The 15,423-nt window shown below is 41.0% G+C and overlaps 1 protein-coding gene across 2 annotated transcripts; it reads right to left on the bottom strand.

Annotated features, from left to right (window-relative positions):
- Nucleotides 1–3,393: 3,393 nt before the first annotated feature.
- ARL6IP1 (ARL6 interacting reticulophagy regulator 1) lies at nucleotides 3,394–13,972 on the bottom strand. 2 transcript variants are annotated; one of them, XM_026682519.2, is made up of 6 exons: nucleotides 13,893–13,972; nucleotides 10,538–10,671; nucleotides 7,445–7,564; nucleotides 6,489–6,606; nucleotides 5,693–5,777; nucleotides 3,394–5,547 (listed from the first exon to the last, which is right to left on the bottom strand). In XM_026682519.2, exons 1-6 carry the CDS (start codon nucleotides 13,926–13,928, stop codon nucleotides 5,429–5,431), a joined length of 612 nt encoding a protein of 203 aa, XP_026538304.1. In that variant the 5' UTR covers nucleotides 13,929–13,972; the 3' UTR covers nucleotides 3,394–5,428. The 2 variants fall into 2 exon arrangements, with proteins under 2 accessions (XP_026538304.1, XP_087798236.1); XM_087942110.1 differs by lacking the exon at nucleotides 13,893–13,972 and adding an exon at nucleotides 11,201–11,268.
- Nucleotides 13,973–15,423: the final 1,451 nt, after the last annotated feature.

The raw sequence follows: 15,423 nt of genomic DNA, 5'->3' as shown, positions 1-15,423 counted from the left end.
GCCTATGTTGAAAGCTATTAGTTTGCATATATACACAATCATGTATATACACATATATACACATTATGTTTAATTTGTTTTGGGGACAAAAGTTGCAACTGAGAAGTTCTGGTCCCTACTCTTTGGATTTATCCCCCTACATTTCTGCAAAAAGCTTAAAGCCAAACAAAGCATCATGGGCAGTTGGTATATTCTTCTAGAGCACAGATCATCCCAAGCTAGTATCTCTCCCAGATGCATGTCGCTACAAGTTCCCACACTACAACCACCATGCAAGTTGGGAATCCTGGGGGGAATTGTCCAGCAAATACATTTGGAGAACACACAATATGGGTCCATGTGCAGGGTTGACATGGATGTAAACGGAATTTCAGCACTGGGAGGCAGAAGACTCCTAAATACGAATTGCAAAAATAAAAATAAAAATAGCTGGGGTTTCCAATAGGTTTTTGCCTTGAATTGGCCAAGCCAACCTCTAAACCCTCACCTGCAGCATGGAAGAGATGCGCCATTAATTCTGCCCTCAACCATCATGGCTACACAGGACGGGCACTTGAGGCAACAAGTGGGCCCGCCCACGTTGCAAACTTGAGACACGGGTTAAAGGGGGGGGGACACCGGACTGCCCCCCCCACACACACACACTGCAAGAGATCCAAGGCATCTCAGCCCCAATGCCAACCCAGGCTCTGCTGCAGCCCAATCCCAGCCTCCTGGCCCAAATTAGTAGAGGGGCTTCCCTAGCCAGGATTGCCTCTTTCCAGCACCCCACCACCACCAAGCAAGGTTCTAAAGGGGGCTGCTTTGCACTGCCCTGCATTAGCCTGTTCCCACGACTGATTAACCAGGGAATCCTGGGTTCACACGACACGTGTTTAACCTAGTGAATTGGGAATTGGGCTCTGAAGTTCGGGCCAGCCCCTCTCGGCCTCCGTCCTCCCTTCCCGACTGAGGCCTGTCCCGCCGACTCACGCCCAGCTCGCTTCCCCAGCTTGCCTTCCAAGCTCCACTCCCAGGCATTCCTCTCCTAACCAGCCGCCGCCGCCACCACTACCAACCCCCGGCCGGGGTTCAGGCCGGCGCCGCCAGGGCCAGGAATCGCGCGGCTCCCTCCGAAAGAGCCAAGCGAATCGAGCGGAGCCCCGGCTTGCCGGAACCGGCGTTCAAACGGCCCGAAGGGGCGGGATGGAGGCGATGCGGGACAGATCTTAGCGGGGACCCAAAGCGTCTCGTTACTCACCAGGATAGCAAGATGGCGGAAAAAGGAAGGCGGCCGCGCGCGCGCGGGGTATTATGGGAATTCGAGGCGGCAAGATAACCAGGAAGGAGCGGATACAGAGAGAACTTCCGGATCCAGTCCTCCGGATACTTCCCGCGTCGGGAATTGAGACTATAGAGAATGGAAAGGCAAGAGGGGTCGATCTTTGTTTTGGCTGTTTAGTTCTGTCTCAAAGCCACAAACTCCAACTAAGGAGATTTTTTTGGGGGGGGGGGGTAAGGGAATTGCAACACACAACATAGCTGCCCTGCACCCCACAAAGCAGTGCAGAATTCTAATAATTCCTATGATACGAGTTACTTTGCCCTGAGAATCTAAACTTCAGGTTGACTTACAGTGTGAATGGTTAGACTGTACCTTGCATTAATCTTAAACCAAGATTTCTCAAACGTGGCAACTTTAAGATAGGCAGATTTCAATCACTATTTCAAAAAGTGAGAAATCACAAATGAATTGTTCTTGCAGAACCTCGGTAGCCACCTCAACCGAACCATGGTTTATTCAATCTAAATGTTATAATTTTGCAATCCATGTGGATTGGGGATATGGCAACAGGCTAAATGCGAGGTTGGCTTCTTGATTGTTTCTGTTGGGTTTGTAGCATTCATGTTCAAATGCCCCATCTTTTCTCCCCACTTCATGGCTGTTTCCTTAATTTAAACTCAAGTTTCCTTCATGTGAATGCTGTTACATGACCTCAGCCAGTTGTTGTATACTCAACAAATCATGGTAAAGTCCAGCCACCAGCTAAAGTTGGTATTATCCAGTATCAAGGAACTGAGAAAAAAATGGTGCTTTTACAACCAAGCTTCGAGAATACAACAGATTCAGCTTAAAAGAATAAAAATCAGATGTTTATATAAACCTATTGTTATCTAATTTGGTGCTGAAGGCCGAGGTTCCTATTATTGAAAATATGTCTTTCTTTCCTCCAGGAGCATTTGGTGATGTATCCAGTGCTCTTTTCATCTATAACAGGGGTCTCCAACCTTGACCACTTTAATAAGACTTGTGGATTTCAACTCCCAGAATTCCTCAGACAGCGAAGCAAAGGTGGCTGAGGAATTCTGGCAGTTGAAGTCCACAAGTCTTAAAGTGGCCAAGGTTGGAGACCCCTTATCTATAACACACTTCAGTGAAGTAGGTTGGACTGAGATGAAACTAGTGAACATCTGATGACCTTCTATGGTTAGAACCCTGTAACAATATACAATCAAATGGCTGACTGTTGTTTTATTACACCTATTGCCTGATGCCACCACACCACAGACCATAGTTTATAGACCACAATAGATTTTTAACCTTCCAAGGTCCAACCGTTATTTTTAAAATGCTGCATGAATTAATGGTTATTGACCTATTGATGTTGACCTCAGGAACTGTACCCGTCTGGTGTCCAACTGTGTTGAACTACAAGGTCCATGTCCCAAGTTGAAATGGCTGGTAATTAGCATGAAGTGTTTAGGGGATAGTTCAATGAAATATATATATTTAAATTAAAAAGTCAGATATCTATGGAGATTCTCAGTCATTCAGGTCAGGGTTGTCCCAAAGGTGCTTTTTTCAAGAGGCAGCTGGACTTTCTGGCTTTTTCTTTGAAGATGTTTTGCTTCTCCTCTAAGAAGCTTCTTCAGTTCTGACTGGATGATAGGGAAGGGAAGGGCTTATACTCCTTGCAGACAGCACATTCTCTGAAAGGATTATAAAGCCTTCCCTTCCCCACCATCCAGTCAGAACTGAAGAAGCTTCTTGGATGAGGAGCGAAACGTCTTCAAAGAAAAACCAGAAAGTCCAGTTGCCTCTTGAAAAAGCACCTTTGGGATGTTTAAAAGTAAGAGGATTTTAACCCAGATAGATCTTCTCTCAGCTTAACCTCACCTTGTGTTCAAAGTGCAATTATAGAAATAAGCTGGGGTTCAACATTATTGACACGCAAATGGTGTCCCAGCTTGTCAACAAGTTAAGAAAAAGTGAGAAGAAACTGAAACCATCAAAATCTCAGCAGCTTACTATCTTGAGAATAGCAGACATGTTTTGCTGGAGGTTTTCTGGATAATTATTAAATAACCAGAGACCAGGGCTGGTGTTGACCTTCAATAAAACATTACTCACAATTTTTCTTCTGTTCACATTTTTATTCAACTTTTAGTTTCCTAAATATACATTAAATTACACATTTAACACAAAGGAAAGGACAAAAAATGACCAGCACGCAAAACTTATCCTAAAACTTCCACTCCACATGTATCTGTCCTATTTTTACACATGGCAAACTTTCCTCTTAATATTGTTTTGCTCATTTAAAACACTGCAGTACAATCCAAGAAAAAATATAAAAAAGAGAGAGGGAGTGACAGTAAACATAGTGTTTGCTTTAAAAAAAAACACCACTAAAAACGACTTCTTTGAATCAATTTATCAAAACTTTTTAAAATCATTTGCTTGTGCTTCTGCTTTTGTATGTTTTACTACAATGAAAGGGCACACATTTTAGAGAAATAAATTGCTCTGACAGGGTTCTAATCTCAAAGTCTTCACCCAACAAAGATATAGCCTTTTTTAACTATAGGAACGTTGTAGTATTTAAATATCTAACCAATATCTAAAAGTAAAGATGGCACTAATAAAAGTGAAAGTCATTCCTACAATGTTGAACCAATTTGGCATCCTCAAACAGGTTTCAATTGGTTTGGAGAAGCAGTTTGGCCAAGTTTAATTTCTCCAAAATTAAATTCTAATACCACAAACCCCTGCGAGTTTGGGATCATATTGATATTAATGTATCTGGAGCTCTGTGTAGCACTAAATAGGTTCTAATAACTGTAAGTTATTACAACTGATTGAATTAATCTCTCAACCAAATACCTGCATTGCCGACATATAGGTAATAATTACTTTGTGCCTCTTTCTCATCCCACACTTACCAATCAAACAGCTGGTATTACAAGCAAAAGCAAATTTTGCCATGGAAAAAAAGAATCAAGATAAATTAGATGTGCTTAAGCCCAGCAGGGAATAATACTTTTGACTGATCTGGCCAGTTTTTGTGTTGATCACCCAATCACTATGATATATTTGTATTAATTCTAGGCAAATAAAGGAAAAACACGGTCCAACTTATCCAGCCAAACTAATTTTGTCCAAAGCAGATTTTTTAAAATGTGCTCCTTTGTTTAATAAAAACTGTAAAAATTTATACTGATGGCTTATTGAATTGAAGGAGACGAATAATACAATAACGTAAAAGCATTAAATTTCTTAACAACCCTTATTTCGCTGGAAAGAAAGCCTAAAGGTAATTAAAAAACAAAAACAAAGCATTAAGGTTCCTCAAGACTGGTTTCAAACTGGGAATAATACTGTTCATTCATTTGAAATTATGAAATTTAAATTCATTTTGGAGACAAATAGGATATAGTTATTTTAATTCAAAATAAAAGCAAAGTAGCAATAAGAAAACAGAGATAAAAATGTTCACAAGATGGATGCATCAAGTATTTTCAACACATTTTTTTAGACTGTTTGTTAAAATCATCAGAACACGATATTAAAATTACAGCAATTTAAACAAAAACAAAAAAAAAGGTGATTTCACTTCCTAAGCCCGTTTCCTGTATAGTTCCAGTGCAATACATTTTTTTACGGAGATAGGGATTAACTTGGATGCACAATTCTAGCAGCCTTGCTTATTCAAATCACTGTAATCCACAATTTAAAATATGAATTGTATTCATTTAATCTGGAGGATATTGCCAAATAAATCTGGTCAGTCCAGTGTGTGTCCATAAAACACTTAGAAGGAATACAGAAGTTTAGCTATCTTTTACACCAACAATATTAACACAGGATAGCTCCACACAATTATAATCAGGTTACCATCACCAATAATTACTCATCTCACAGCCTTATTACACGAGAGATTGCTAATCACACTTACTAGAAGAATGATGGTCTGTGTTAACACACTGTGTTTAATGTGTGGTTTGGGGACCACGTGGTTGGGAGTTGTACAGCAGAAAAAGGTCCCACGTTAAAAGTTAAAAAGGCAATGGCTGGTATAAGCACTTCTATACTATTAAATACGCAGCGAGTCATCTGAATTGTTCCCAGAACAGAATTATATATTTGGGTGAGGGAGCAAGCAACACTTCATTCATTTTTCTTTTCTTTGTGCTTCAGGAGTTTGTTGACCTCTCTTTTTGCCATTCCAGCGTATTTGGAAATTACCCCGTGTTTGTTTAATCCAGGGAACAACAAGACGAAGCACACTTGAAAAAAGCAAAATAAAAACAAGTTATCATTTTAGTCTTTTTCTGTTCTAATTTTGTTTAAATTTGCTAATTTAAAATGTTCCTACTGTCTGGCAGAGGAAATCTATTTTTTCCAGACCTGTCAGTTTTATCTATTGCTTACCAATAAGATAAGTGAGGAAGAGGTTATGAACTTGCTGTCCTATCCAAGCGATCACAGCTAACAAACACACCATTGTTGTGAAGTACTAGAAGAGAGATCATACATAATCTTTATAAAATACAGCTTTTGAAGGTATTATAAAATGCTTTAGTCATTCAGCATTCCCTCCTGGCTGTTAACAAACAAAATAGTTCATTGGTTCATTCTGGATAAGATTTTATTTTATGTACTGATTCAAATATGTGACAATCTGATTATCCTCAAAGAATAAATGCATAAAAATGCTGTCAGGGAATCCTGGTAAAGTTACTGCTATCACGTAAAAGCAAAATATAATTATTAGATGGTAGTCACACTTTTGAAAGTCTGCATTTCAAAACTTACATTTAAATAAAGATGGACACTCATTAAATAAATGCAATCAGGTGCAGCCTTTGATTTTATTGTTCCAAAGGTGCTTTTTCAAAAGGCCTTGAAAAAGTTTTGCTTCTCATCCAAAGATGCTTCTTCACTTCTGTTCAGTTTTTCCTGAACTGGAGAAGTTTCTTGGTTGAGAAGAACTGAACTGAAGTTTTTAGATGAAGTTAGAACTTAAGAAGCTTCTTGGATGAGAAGCAAAATGTGTTCAAGGAAAAATAAAGGAATTCCGGTTGCCTTTTCAAAAAACATTTTTGGGACAACCATGACCTGGATGACTGATAATTTCCAGAGACTTTGATTTTAGTACACAGACTGAATCTAGACTGAGTTAATCATGTTACGGGATTGAAACAACTTTGAAAAACAAATCAATTACCATTTTAGGCTTTTCTTCCTTAAACGTGAAGAGGCGTTTCCACCAGCCGATGATTTTGCGGCGTGTTTTCACCAGGTTGCTGCAGATTTCATGGAAGCGCTGTTGTTGTTCAGTTGTCCTTTAAGGAAGTTTTCAAAACAAGACACTGATATTTTTTCCTCTCCTGAACAAAATAGTCAACCCTGCATACACATTCACCATTCATATATTCTCCTTCCACTTTTCCTACTCTCTTAAAGTAGCCTTATTACCCCTGGCTATTATCTGTTAGGTTTTCCATACATTTAAGACCTAAATTCTCTGCAATTCTCTGTATTTTATAGAATATGCATCCATTTGCGCTGACCCCGTAGGGATGGAGAACATATCACAAACTGCAAGCTGATGTTTAATTTAAGATGGCAGTTTTTTATTTGGTTCATATCCTACTTTTTGTAACAGGAACTCAAGGGGTTTACATACATAATGCTCCCTCCTTCCATTTTATGTAACTGGGCCAGCAAACAATGATTTGCATGCGGGAGGTTCCTTAGCTGCATTACCTTAAAATGTTCTGAGCTACTGATGCATGTTATTGTTTATTAAGTAAGCAAAATAACAAAGAGGAAAAAAGAACAGAAGAGGAGATTGACTCAGCCCAGGGGTGGGCAACTATAGCAGCTTTACGACCAGTCGACTTCAACTCCCAGAATTCCTGAGCCAGCAGGAATTGGGAGTTGAAGTCCACAAGTTGTAAAGTTGCCCACTCATGATTCAGGCCAATGACCAGGCTGGCAACAGTGGGAAGAGTCAGGAGTAGGTAGATTATTTTCATGGAGGGCTGTTTATTCCCAATTACCAACACATATAGTTCACACAGCAAAGGATTGATCAGGGCTCATTTCTTTTCTTGAGTGATTTTTTAATTTTATTTTTTCCCCAGAGGAACCATTCGTGGATTTTATATTCAAACGTACCATTTACTGGAGCCAAAGATTCTAGAAGCAAGAGCAGGTACAAGATAGTCAGCCAGACAAAGGAACATTACAAAGCAGGAGACGCCTGAAAGAACAGAGGGGTCCAAATAGTAGATCAACCTGTTGAAACAAAGGAAGAATTGAGATAGTAATTCAACAATAAAAGCAAAACTTATGCAATCCAAACCAGACAGGCAGTCCTGCAAGTTACCCAGCCTTGTTACCACAAAGGACTCGGTGGTAACCACCAGCACTTTGGAATTATACTCAGAACCCTACTGAAACCCAGTGTACCTTCTACAGTCATGAGGTTACCTAAGCATATTAAGTTGTATTCCTAACTAACCTGTTGCATTCTGGCAACTTCCAAATAGCCTTCAAGGGCACTCCTATGTACAGCATGTTGCAGTCATCCAAACAAAGTGATGCCTATCTAGCTTACTGCCCTAAATACCCTGTCCACTTCCTTACAACCAATAAACTCAAATCTTCCAGGTATCCAAGTTACGCTGTGCCTCAGTCCGCTTCTGAGGATGTGTACAAGGCAACGTTCCATTCAAAGCAGATTCAAACAATTTTATCTATTAGACACCTCAAATAGAAAGAACAGCAATTCGGTTTTTAATTAAATTTTAATTTAAAATTAGATTAATTTTAATTGGTAACCTTTCTTATTGCATCAGAATTGATCCAGTATTTGTTGCCAATCATTTGTCGGGTTCTCAGCCAACACCATCTGCATATAAAACTACAAGTCGCATTCATGTTCTACCAACACACCTCCAACAACTCCACAAGCACTTGTAATTAAATACATGAAATACTATCTACCTCCCAGAAGGCAGAATATAAGGATTAGTATGCATGGTGCACTTTAATTAAAAATTGCAACTGATACATAATAATGAGTGCATTGGAGGGAGGGGGAAAAGGACAGGAACAAGTACAGATCTGAAAAAAATATCGTTTTGCAACGTATCTTGTTTCTGCAACAGAAACATAAGACTAATGGGAGAAGAAGCTTTGCAGGTATTAGGAGGGAGCTGAAGCAATTTGACTTTGAAAGACACAGAGGTTCATGACCAACCTGTCAAAGAAACTAGGACTGAATTGTAACAATTGGTATCCTCCTCAACCTAATATTCTCTAAATGTATTGTAATCTATTACGCCCAGGAAGCATTATTTTTATTTGTGGTGAGACTTACAAGCCTACGTAAACAAACAAAAATGGACATTAAAATCAGAACTGTAAATCCTGCTAGGATTTCTATACTGGTTTGCGAATATCACTGTTATAAATTAAATTGTAGATTAAGCCACTTAAACAATAACCTAGATTCAGTCACTGATTGCTCCCACTTCTATTTTTTTAAAAAAAGCAAATATGTTACAAGGGACAAATTGTATAATCTATTTTGACACTTAAAACAGCTACATGTTTGCACAAACAGAATTCACTGGGATCAAAGAAAACATTCCTCTGGGATAGAAAGGCCGCAGTTCAGTGAAAAAACGGGTTCAAGAAAGTTTTTCCTACAATCCTCGGACCCAGCTGCTATTTGACTGTTTAACACTGGACATAACTGTAGCCATGTGATTGATATCACCTTTATTATATGGCTCTGGTACAACACAAGGCTGGGAGTCTGCAAACAGTTGCCAAATAAGGAAATGTAACACTGTTGAATTCTTAGAATGCTTGTACTTAAATAAATTATTCTAATCTCTTTAACTTCATCCTGTGACTTCTAGTCAAGGCAAAATTTAACACAGGCAATCTGTTCTTTCCAAATTCAGATTTTATGCTCCTGTTGCGTTTCTCTCCACCCCCACCCCCGTTTTTGGCAGCAGATTTTTCTAAGCAGGGCTCTTACCCTGAACATGTTCTAAAGGAATGCTACCAGCCTTTCCCGTTTCTGCAATCAGTCATGCATCTTATTTCATAAGTTCTGCTGAGAGATCAGCTGCCTTCGGCTTACTTCTGCTGTCACTCAGCCAGCAGGTCTTGTGTTAAGAGTTCAGTGAAGAAAAACAGGCTACACCTCTGTTGAGAGACCAAGCTCTCCTCAAACCTCACAGAGCAGCTATTCTGTTAAGCCTCCTCAACTATTTCTATACTAACTGGCTATACAGGTAGTCCTCAACTTAACAGCAGTTCATTTAGTGACCGTTCAGTTACAACAGCGCTAAAAAGTCACCTATGACTATTTTTCACACTTACAACCATTGCAGCATCCCCATGGGCACCTGATCAAAATTCAGCCGCTTGGCAACAGACTCATATTTATGATGCTTGCAGTGTCCCGGGGTCATGTGATCCCCTTTTGCGACCTTCTGACCAGCAAAGTCCATGGGGAAGCCAGTGTTACTAAATTAATTACGTGGTTCTCTTCACAACCGTGGAAAGAAAGGTCTTAAAATGGGACAAAACTCACTTAACAAATGTCTCACCTAGCAACAGTAATTTTGGGCTCAAGTGTGATTGTAAGTTGAGAACTACCTGTAATATGGAGTGTAAATTTACAATCTGTTGTATACGTCCATCTTTTTTTCCCTCCCACCCCATCCTTCTTTCTGTAGTATGGTCTTGAAGAAAGTAAGAACATCCTGCTTCTAGGAAGGTATCAGCTCTACTAACAGAACATTCTAAACTGGCCCAAATCCTAAATTCCAGTCTGTTTCAGGTGCCAGAAGATTCTCATTTTGCACAATTCAGCTTGGTACTGATATTTGCAAACCACTTTCAGAGCCCTTCTGCTTAAGAGGACTAAATCTTTTGCACACCTAATTGAAACTGTGCCACTGATTTATGACACCATTAGCACCAAGTTTGCTTTAAAACACAGCTTAATTTTAGAGAAGCCTCTTCTCATTATTTGTTTTGCTCTTTGCTGATTTCCCAGCTGATCTTTCTTTTAAAGAAAATTAAGACAGTACCCTAAGTCAACCCCAAAACTTTTTTTCTGGGGCAGTCTACTTTTGGTTACATAAACAAATCCTCTTCACTGGTATAGCACTGCAGTGTCTTGAAAACATACCTAATTTAGTTAAAAAAATTGTTAGAAAGTAATGTTAAAGTGATGTAACTTACAGAAAGATAACAGACACGACAGAAAGCATGACAGCTGGAAACCATGTTTTTTCCCAACGAAGGAACTTGTCAGTCACCAGAATTACTTCACCCCATCCCTGCAACTGTTCTTCCAAGCCAGCTGTCTCTGCAGCCTGCAGTAAAATATTAAAAGGTATGTACATTCCATAAGCAGGACATTTTTAAATAATGATGTCTGCAAAATTTCCTTCTTGATGTTAAATTTAGAATAATCTATAACAGAAGACTTGTAATTTGAAAGGGAAAAAAACAGTCAGAGAAAAGATCTGAGTTTAGCTAAATGTTGTGTAGCTGACCTTGCTGAATCACTAAAGCAAATTTGGTACCCTTAACAAAACATCCTGCTGTTCCTCTTCCTATTACCATAGCTAGCTTAGCAAGTATCACAGAAAAACTATGGAGGAAGATCCACAGTTCTGTCAGCAAAACCAGCAAAATGAAACTCTTTTTTTTCTTTTCTATTCTTTTTTTCTTTTTCTTTAAATAGCTCTGGGCATATATTAGTTCAGCAAGCAAGAAGTACATTGTGATCACATTTTCAGAAAAGGGATATGGTAGTGTTATATAATCGCAGCAAGACATGTAAGGAAGATCTACCCAATACTGCATTTTCCAAAGTGATTCCTCCTCAAGTTCTATCACCTTCTGTGATCTTGTATCCATGCAGGCTTTTACAATAAGCGTCAATCAAATGGCAATGAGATTCCTAATGGGCCTGGGAAGTGAAAGTGGTTATGCTCTGTAGCACTCATTGGCAGCCCACATGCAAGTGGACAGCCAGTTTGGTGTAATGGTAAATGTTCTGACCTAGAAACCAGAAGATTGTGAGTTTTAGGCTTGCCTTGGGCATGTCCAACGTAATCTAATAAACGTCATTTCCAAGGAAACCTAGTATCTTCCAAACAGCTGTAGGTCACAACTCCCACAATCCTCAGCCTGCTACAGGGAATGTGACCCTCCAGGCGGGTCCTCTCAGCATTATCTCAAGACCTGGGGAGAATAACTCTCATAAGGACTAGTTTAGTGTAGGGTGAAGGTGCTAGAAACCAGGAGACGATGAGTTCTAGACTTTGGGCCAGTCCTTCTCTTAACCCACCTGCAGAAGGTAATCATAGTGAAAAGAGGCAGCAGGAATATTAGGTATGTCTGTCTCCTTTATGAAGAGATTGGGCAACCATTTGTCTGGAATGGTAGTCTCCTGCTTGAGCAGGAGGTTAGTCTAGACGACCTCCAAAAGTCCCTTCCAACTCTGTTGTTCCATATTCTACAAATCATGTAGTGGAAAAATATGTCATCATTTAAGCCTTGATATCTCTCTGAAATATTCCACCCCTTATTTGACTTAAAGTAGGATGTAGAGCTAACAGCAAAACAGAACACTGGTACTATCTGAGTTATCTATTTGAGTTATAGATTAAAAAGGTGGGATAAAAACAGGATTGTGTATGTTATGATATGTATTGATAAGTAGTTATAGTCTTCGACTTACAACCATTCATTTAATGACTGTTTGAAGTTACAATGGCAATGAAAAAAGTGACTTATGGTCGTTTTTCACACTTATGATCATTGCAGCATCCTTATGGTTTCACAATCAAAGTTCGAAGGTTTGACAACTGGCATGTATTTATGACAGTTGCAGTGTCCCAGAGTCATGCAATGTCCCTTTTGCAACCTTCTGACAAGCAAAGTCAATGAGGAGGCCAGATTCACTTCACAACTGTGTAACTAACTTAACAACTGCAGTGATTCATTTAAGAACTGTGGCAAGAAAGTCGCAAAATGGGGCAAAACTCACTTAACAACTGTCTAACTGGGGTGTGGAAATTATGGCCTCAATTGTGGTGGTATCGGAAAGTCGAAGGCTACCTGCATTTATGTTAGGGAAAAACAACCTCGTGCTATTTAAAAGATCTTGGAAACTGGAAGTGGCTTGGCCTTTACAGGACAGGCTATCCAGAGGGCAGGAAACCAACATCCTGGTCCGGCAGGGCTTTTTATCAAGCAGAAATAAAAACAGAATAGAAAACAGAACAGAATAATTAATAAGAATAGACTATAGAGAGTGGAATGGAATATAGAATAGTATAAATAATAGGATAAGAATATAGAGTGGAGTGGAATGGAATAGAATAATAGGAATAGAATATAGAGAGTAGAGTGGAATGGAATATAAATAGGAATAGAGTACAGTGGAATGGAGTATAGAATAATATAAATAATAGGAACAGAATATAGGGTGGAGTGGAATATAAACAATAGGAATATAGAGAGTAGAGTGGAATGGAATATAGAATGATATAAATAATAGGATAAGAATATAGAGTGGAGTGGAATGGAATAGAATAATAGGAATAAAATACAGAGAGTAGAGTGGAATGGAATATAAATAGGAATACAGAGAGTACAGTGGAATGGAATATAGAATGATATAAATAATAGGAACAAAATATAGAGTGGAATGGAACAGAATAGCAGAGTTGGAAGGGACCTTTGAGGTCTTCTAGTCTAACCCCCACCTCAGGCAGGAAACCCTATACCCTTTTCAGACAAAGCGTTGTCCAATCTCTTCTTAAAAATCTTCCAGTGTTGGAGCACCCACCACTTCTGGTGGCAAAGGGTGTGGGGGGGGGGGAGGCTCAGTTTGCATAACCCCGTGTTCATAAGCTAAGCAAACACACTGGCCCAACCTGCTCTGCCTCGTAAGGTCATTCCTCTCTTCCTCCCCTCCCCTCGCCCCAATCCCCCACCCCTTTCCAAACTCTTACCGCAAATCCAGCCCAGCTCCCTCGGCTTTCTTTTTCTTTCTTTCTTTCTAGGCGTGAATCGGGTCAAGCGCGCCGTGTGAACGCAGCCGCCTCCCCCCCCCCCCGCGTGCAGACCTTCCCCGAACTAGAGGGGAAGGCGAACCCCCCCCCCGGGGAAATATAACGCAGCTTAATGCGCGCGCAGGGGGGCTGCGTTCACAAGTCGGGGGGAAGAGGGGAGGGGGCTCTGCGGATGTCCTGCTCTTTTTCCTCCCCTCCCCTCCCCCCCGCTCACAAGCGGTTGAGGGACGAGCGGTGGATCCGAAAGGGCCCGGAGGAAGGCCGGTACCCCCCCCCCACCACACACACACACACACTCATCCCACTCCCCGCCTCAGGCAGAGACGCCTCAAGCCTTCCTTTCCGCTCGCCTCAGATGAGCTTCTTTGCCCGCCACCGCCTCGGCTCCGGGCAGCCGCTTCCTTCCGCGCGTGTTAATGCACCGGCCCCTGCCCTTCCTCGCCCCCACCCAGCCACCCACCCGCGTCCGCTTCTTTCCCTTCTTCGGCCGCTCGGCCCTCCCTCACCAGCAGGTTAGTGCTCCGGTTATCGCCCTCCGCCATTTTGTGCGGCAGCCGCAACGCGCCTCGTCGTCCCGTCGCTCCCTGGCCTTCACCGCTGCCACGCCACGCCCCCCGCTTTTCCGAAGCACCGCCTCTCCCGAGGGCCACGCCGCTTTCTTATTGGACGGGAGCCCTCTCTGTTTTGATGGAAGGCGGGCTCGGTCGCCTGCTTTTCCTTTCTGCCGTTGCTCGGGTTGGCGCGTGAAAAGGGAGGGGGGAAGGAGGCAGACAAGAAAACGCCTTTTAACGGCTGAGGGAAGTTGGCGGACGCCTGCGAGGGGGTTTGAACTCCAGCACCCATGGGCCCCAGCCAGTGGGCATGATGGGAATTTTCCTCCTACCTTTTGAATAAGTTTGCAATCTAAGTACTTGTGCACCTATTAGGTGGCTCAGTGAAAATGTTGACTGTTGCAAGTACTTTAAAGGTTGAGACGGATAATGTTACCTAGATGGGTAATGAAACGTCTGCAAGAAAACAACCAAGCTCAGAGACCACCAAGGATTCGATATTTCCCCTAACTGGGTCAAATTAAATACTCCTTTTAGAGGACGTGATTCGAGAGATAAATCAGTGAGGAGGTGCTTTCCAATGCATCTTTATACTTTGCACATCACCACAAACCAGAACCTGCATTCAACAGGAAAGGGGTGTGATCTAAAAGCAAAGCACAACAGGAGAGTGAAGCATACTAGTTTTCACCTTGTATTCAAGTATTTTTGTGTTTTTGAAGGATATACTCCTGACCTGCAAGTGGGCAAAACTTTACACTGCAAAAAAAGTGGGGTGAGGGGTGAGAAAACGGCAACTTTTGTATAAGTTCATTTGTGATTATGCATTCCAGAGGGGGGGAACCATACCTTTAACAGTGGTTCATGCAACACTCTCAAGTACAACATTAAAAAATACCCCATTGAAATTGTTTTGTTTTTTTTACTCCACATGAGCAATGTGTAAAATCAGATCTTCCAGGAACAAAACTTTCTGAAGAATAATTCCAAAGCCTTCTATTCCTCTTCTACCCGTGCCAACAACCAGCCAATCTTCGGGACCTCTGAAGCACAAAATGCCACTGGCACAGCAGAGGATTAACCTACAAAAAGCTGAAATCTGGAACAGGCTGTGGAGGAACAAAAGGTTGTCTTTTCTAAATTAATTCAGAGATATGAGAGGTGTTCCTATATGTCCTGTGTATAACTGGGAATTTAGGAGAAACTCTGTGTGATAAGATACATTAAAGTTCCAATCTGTTTTCTGTGTGCTTGTCAAATGATGGGATGAGATTTTTGAAATATTCCAAGTTGGTTCAGAGTTGCCCAAAGGTACTTATAATCTTCCAGTAGAGAAATCCCAAAAGTGGGTTTTTTCCCCAAAGGCAATTGGACTCTTGCTTTTTTCTTTGAAAACATTTCGCTTCTCATCCAAGAAGTTTCTTCAGTTCTAGTAAAACTAAAACTAGTAGAACTAGAACTAAAGAAGCTTCTTGGATGAGAAGCG

Source organism: Notechis scutatus, chromosome 12 (genome assembly GCF_049901735.1).
Source record: "Notechis scutatus isolate UNSWTSFEM ecotype Mainland chromosome 12, rNotScu1.2, whole genome shotgun sequence".
Taxonomy (NCBI): Eukaryota; Metazoa; Chordata; class Lepidosauria; order Squamata; family Elapidae; genus Notechis; species Notechis scutatus.
The sequence above is the reverse complement of the archived record's forward strand: the minus strand, read 5'-3'. Positions and strand labels throughout refer to the sequence as shown.

Excerpts from the sequence above, each read along its gene's own strand:
- ARL6IP1 (XM_026682519.2), bottom strand. The coding sequence starts at position 13,928 with ATGGCGGAGGGCGATAACCGGAGCACTAACCTGCTG. Across the intron at positions 7,565-10,537 it reads GTCGTGTCTGTTATCTTTCT|GTTGATCTACTATTTGGACC; the intron begins GTAAGTTACATC and ends TTGTTTCAACAG. Across the intron at positions 5,548-5,692 it reads CTTCCTCACTTATCTTATTG|TGTGCTTCGTCTTGTTGTTC; the intron begins GTAAGCAATAGA and ends GCTTTTTTCAAG.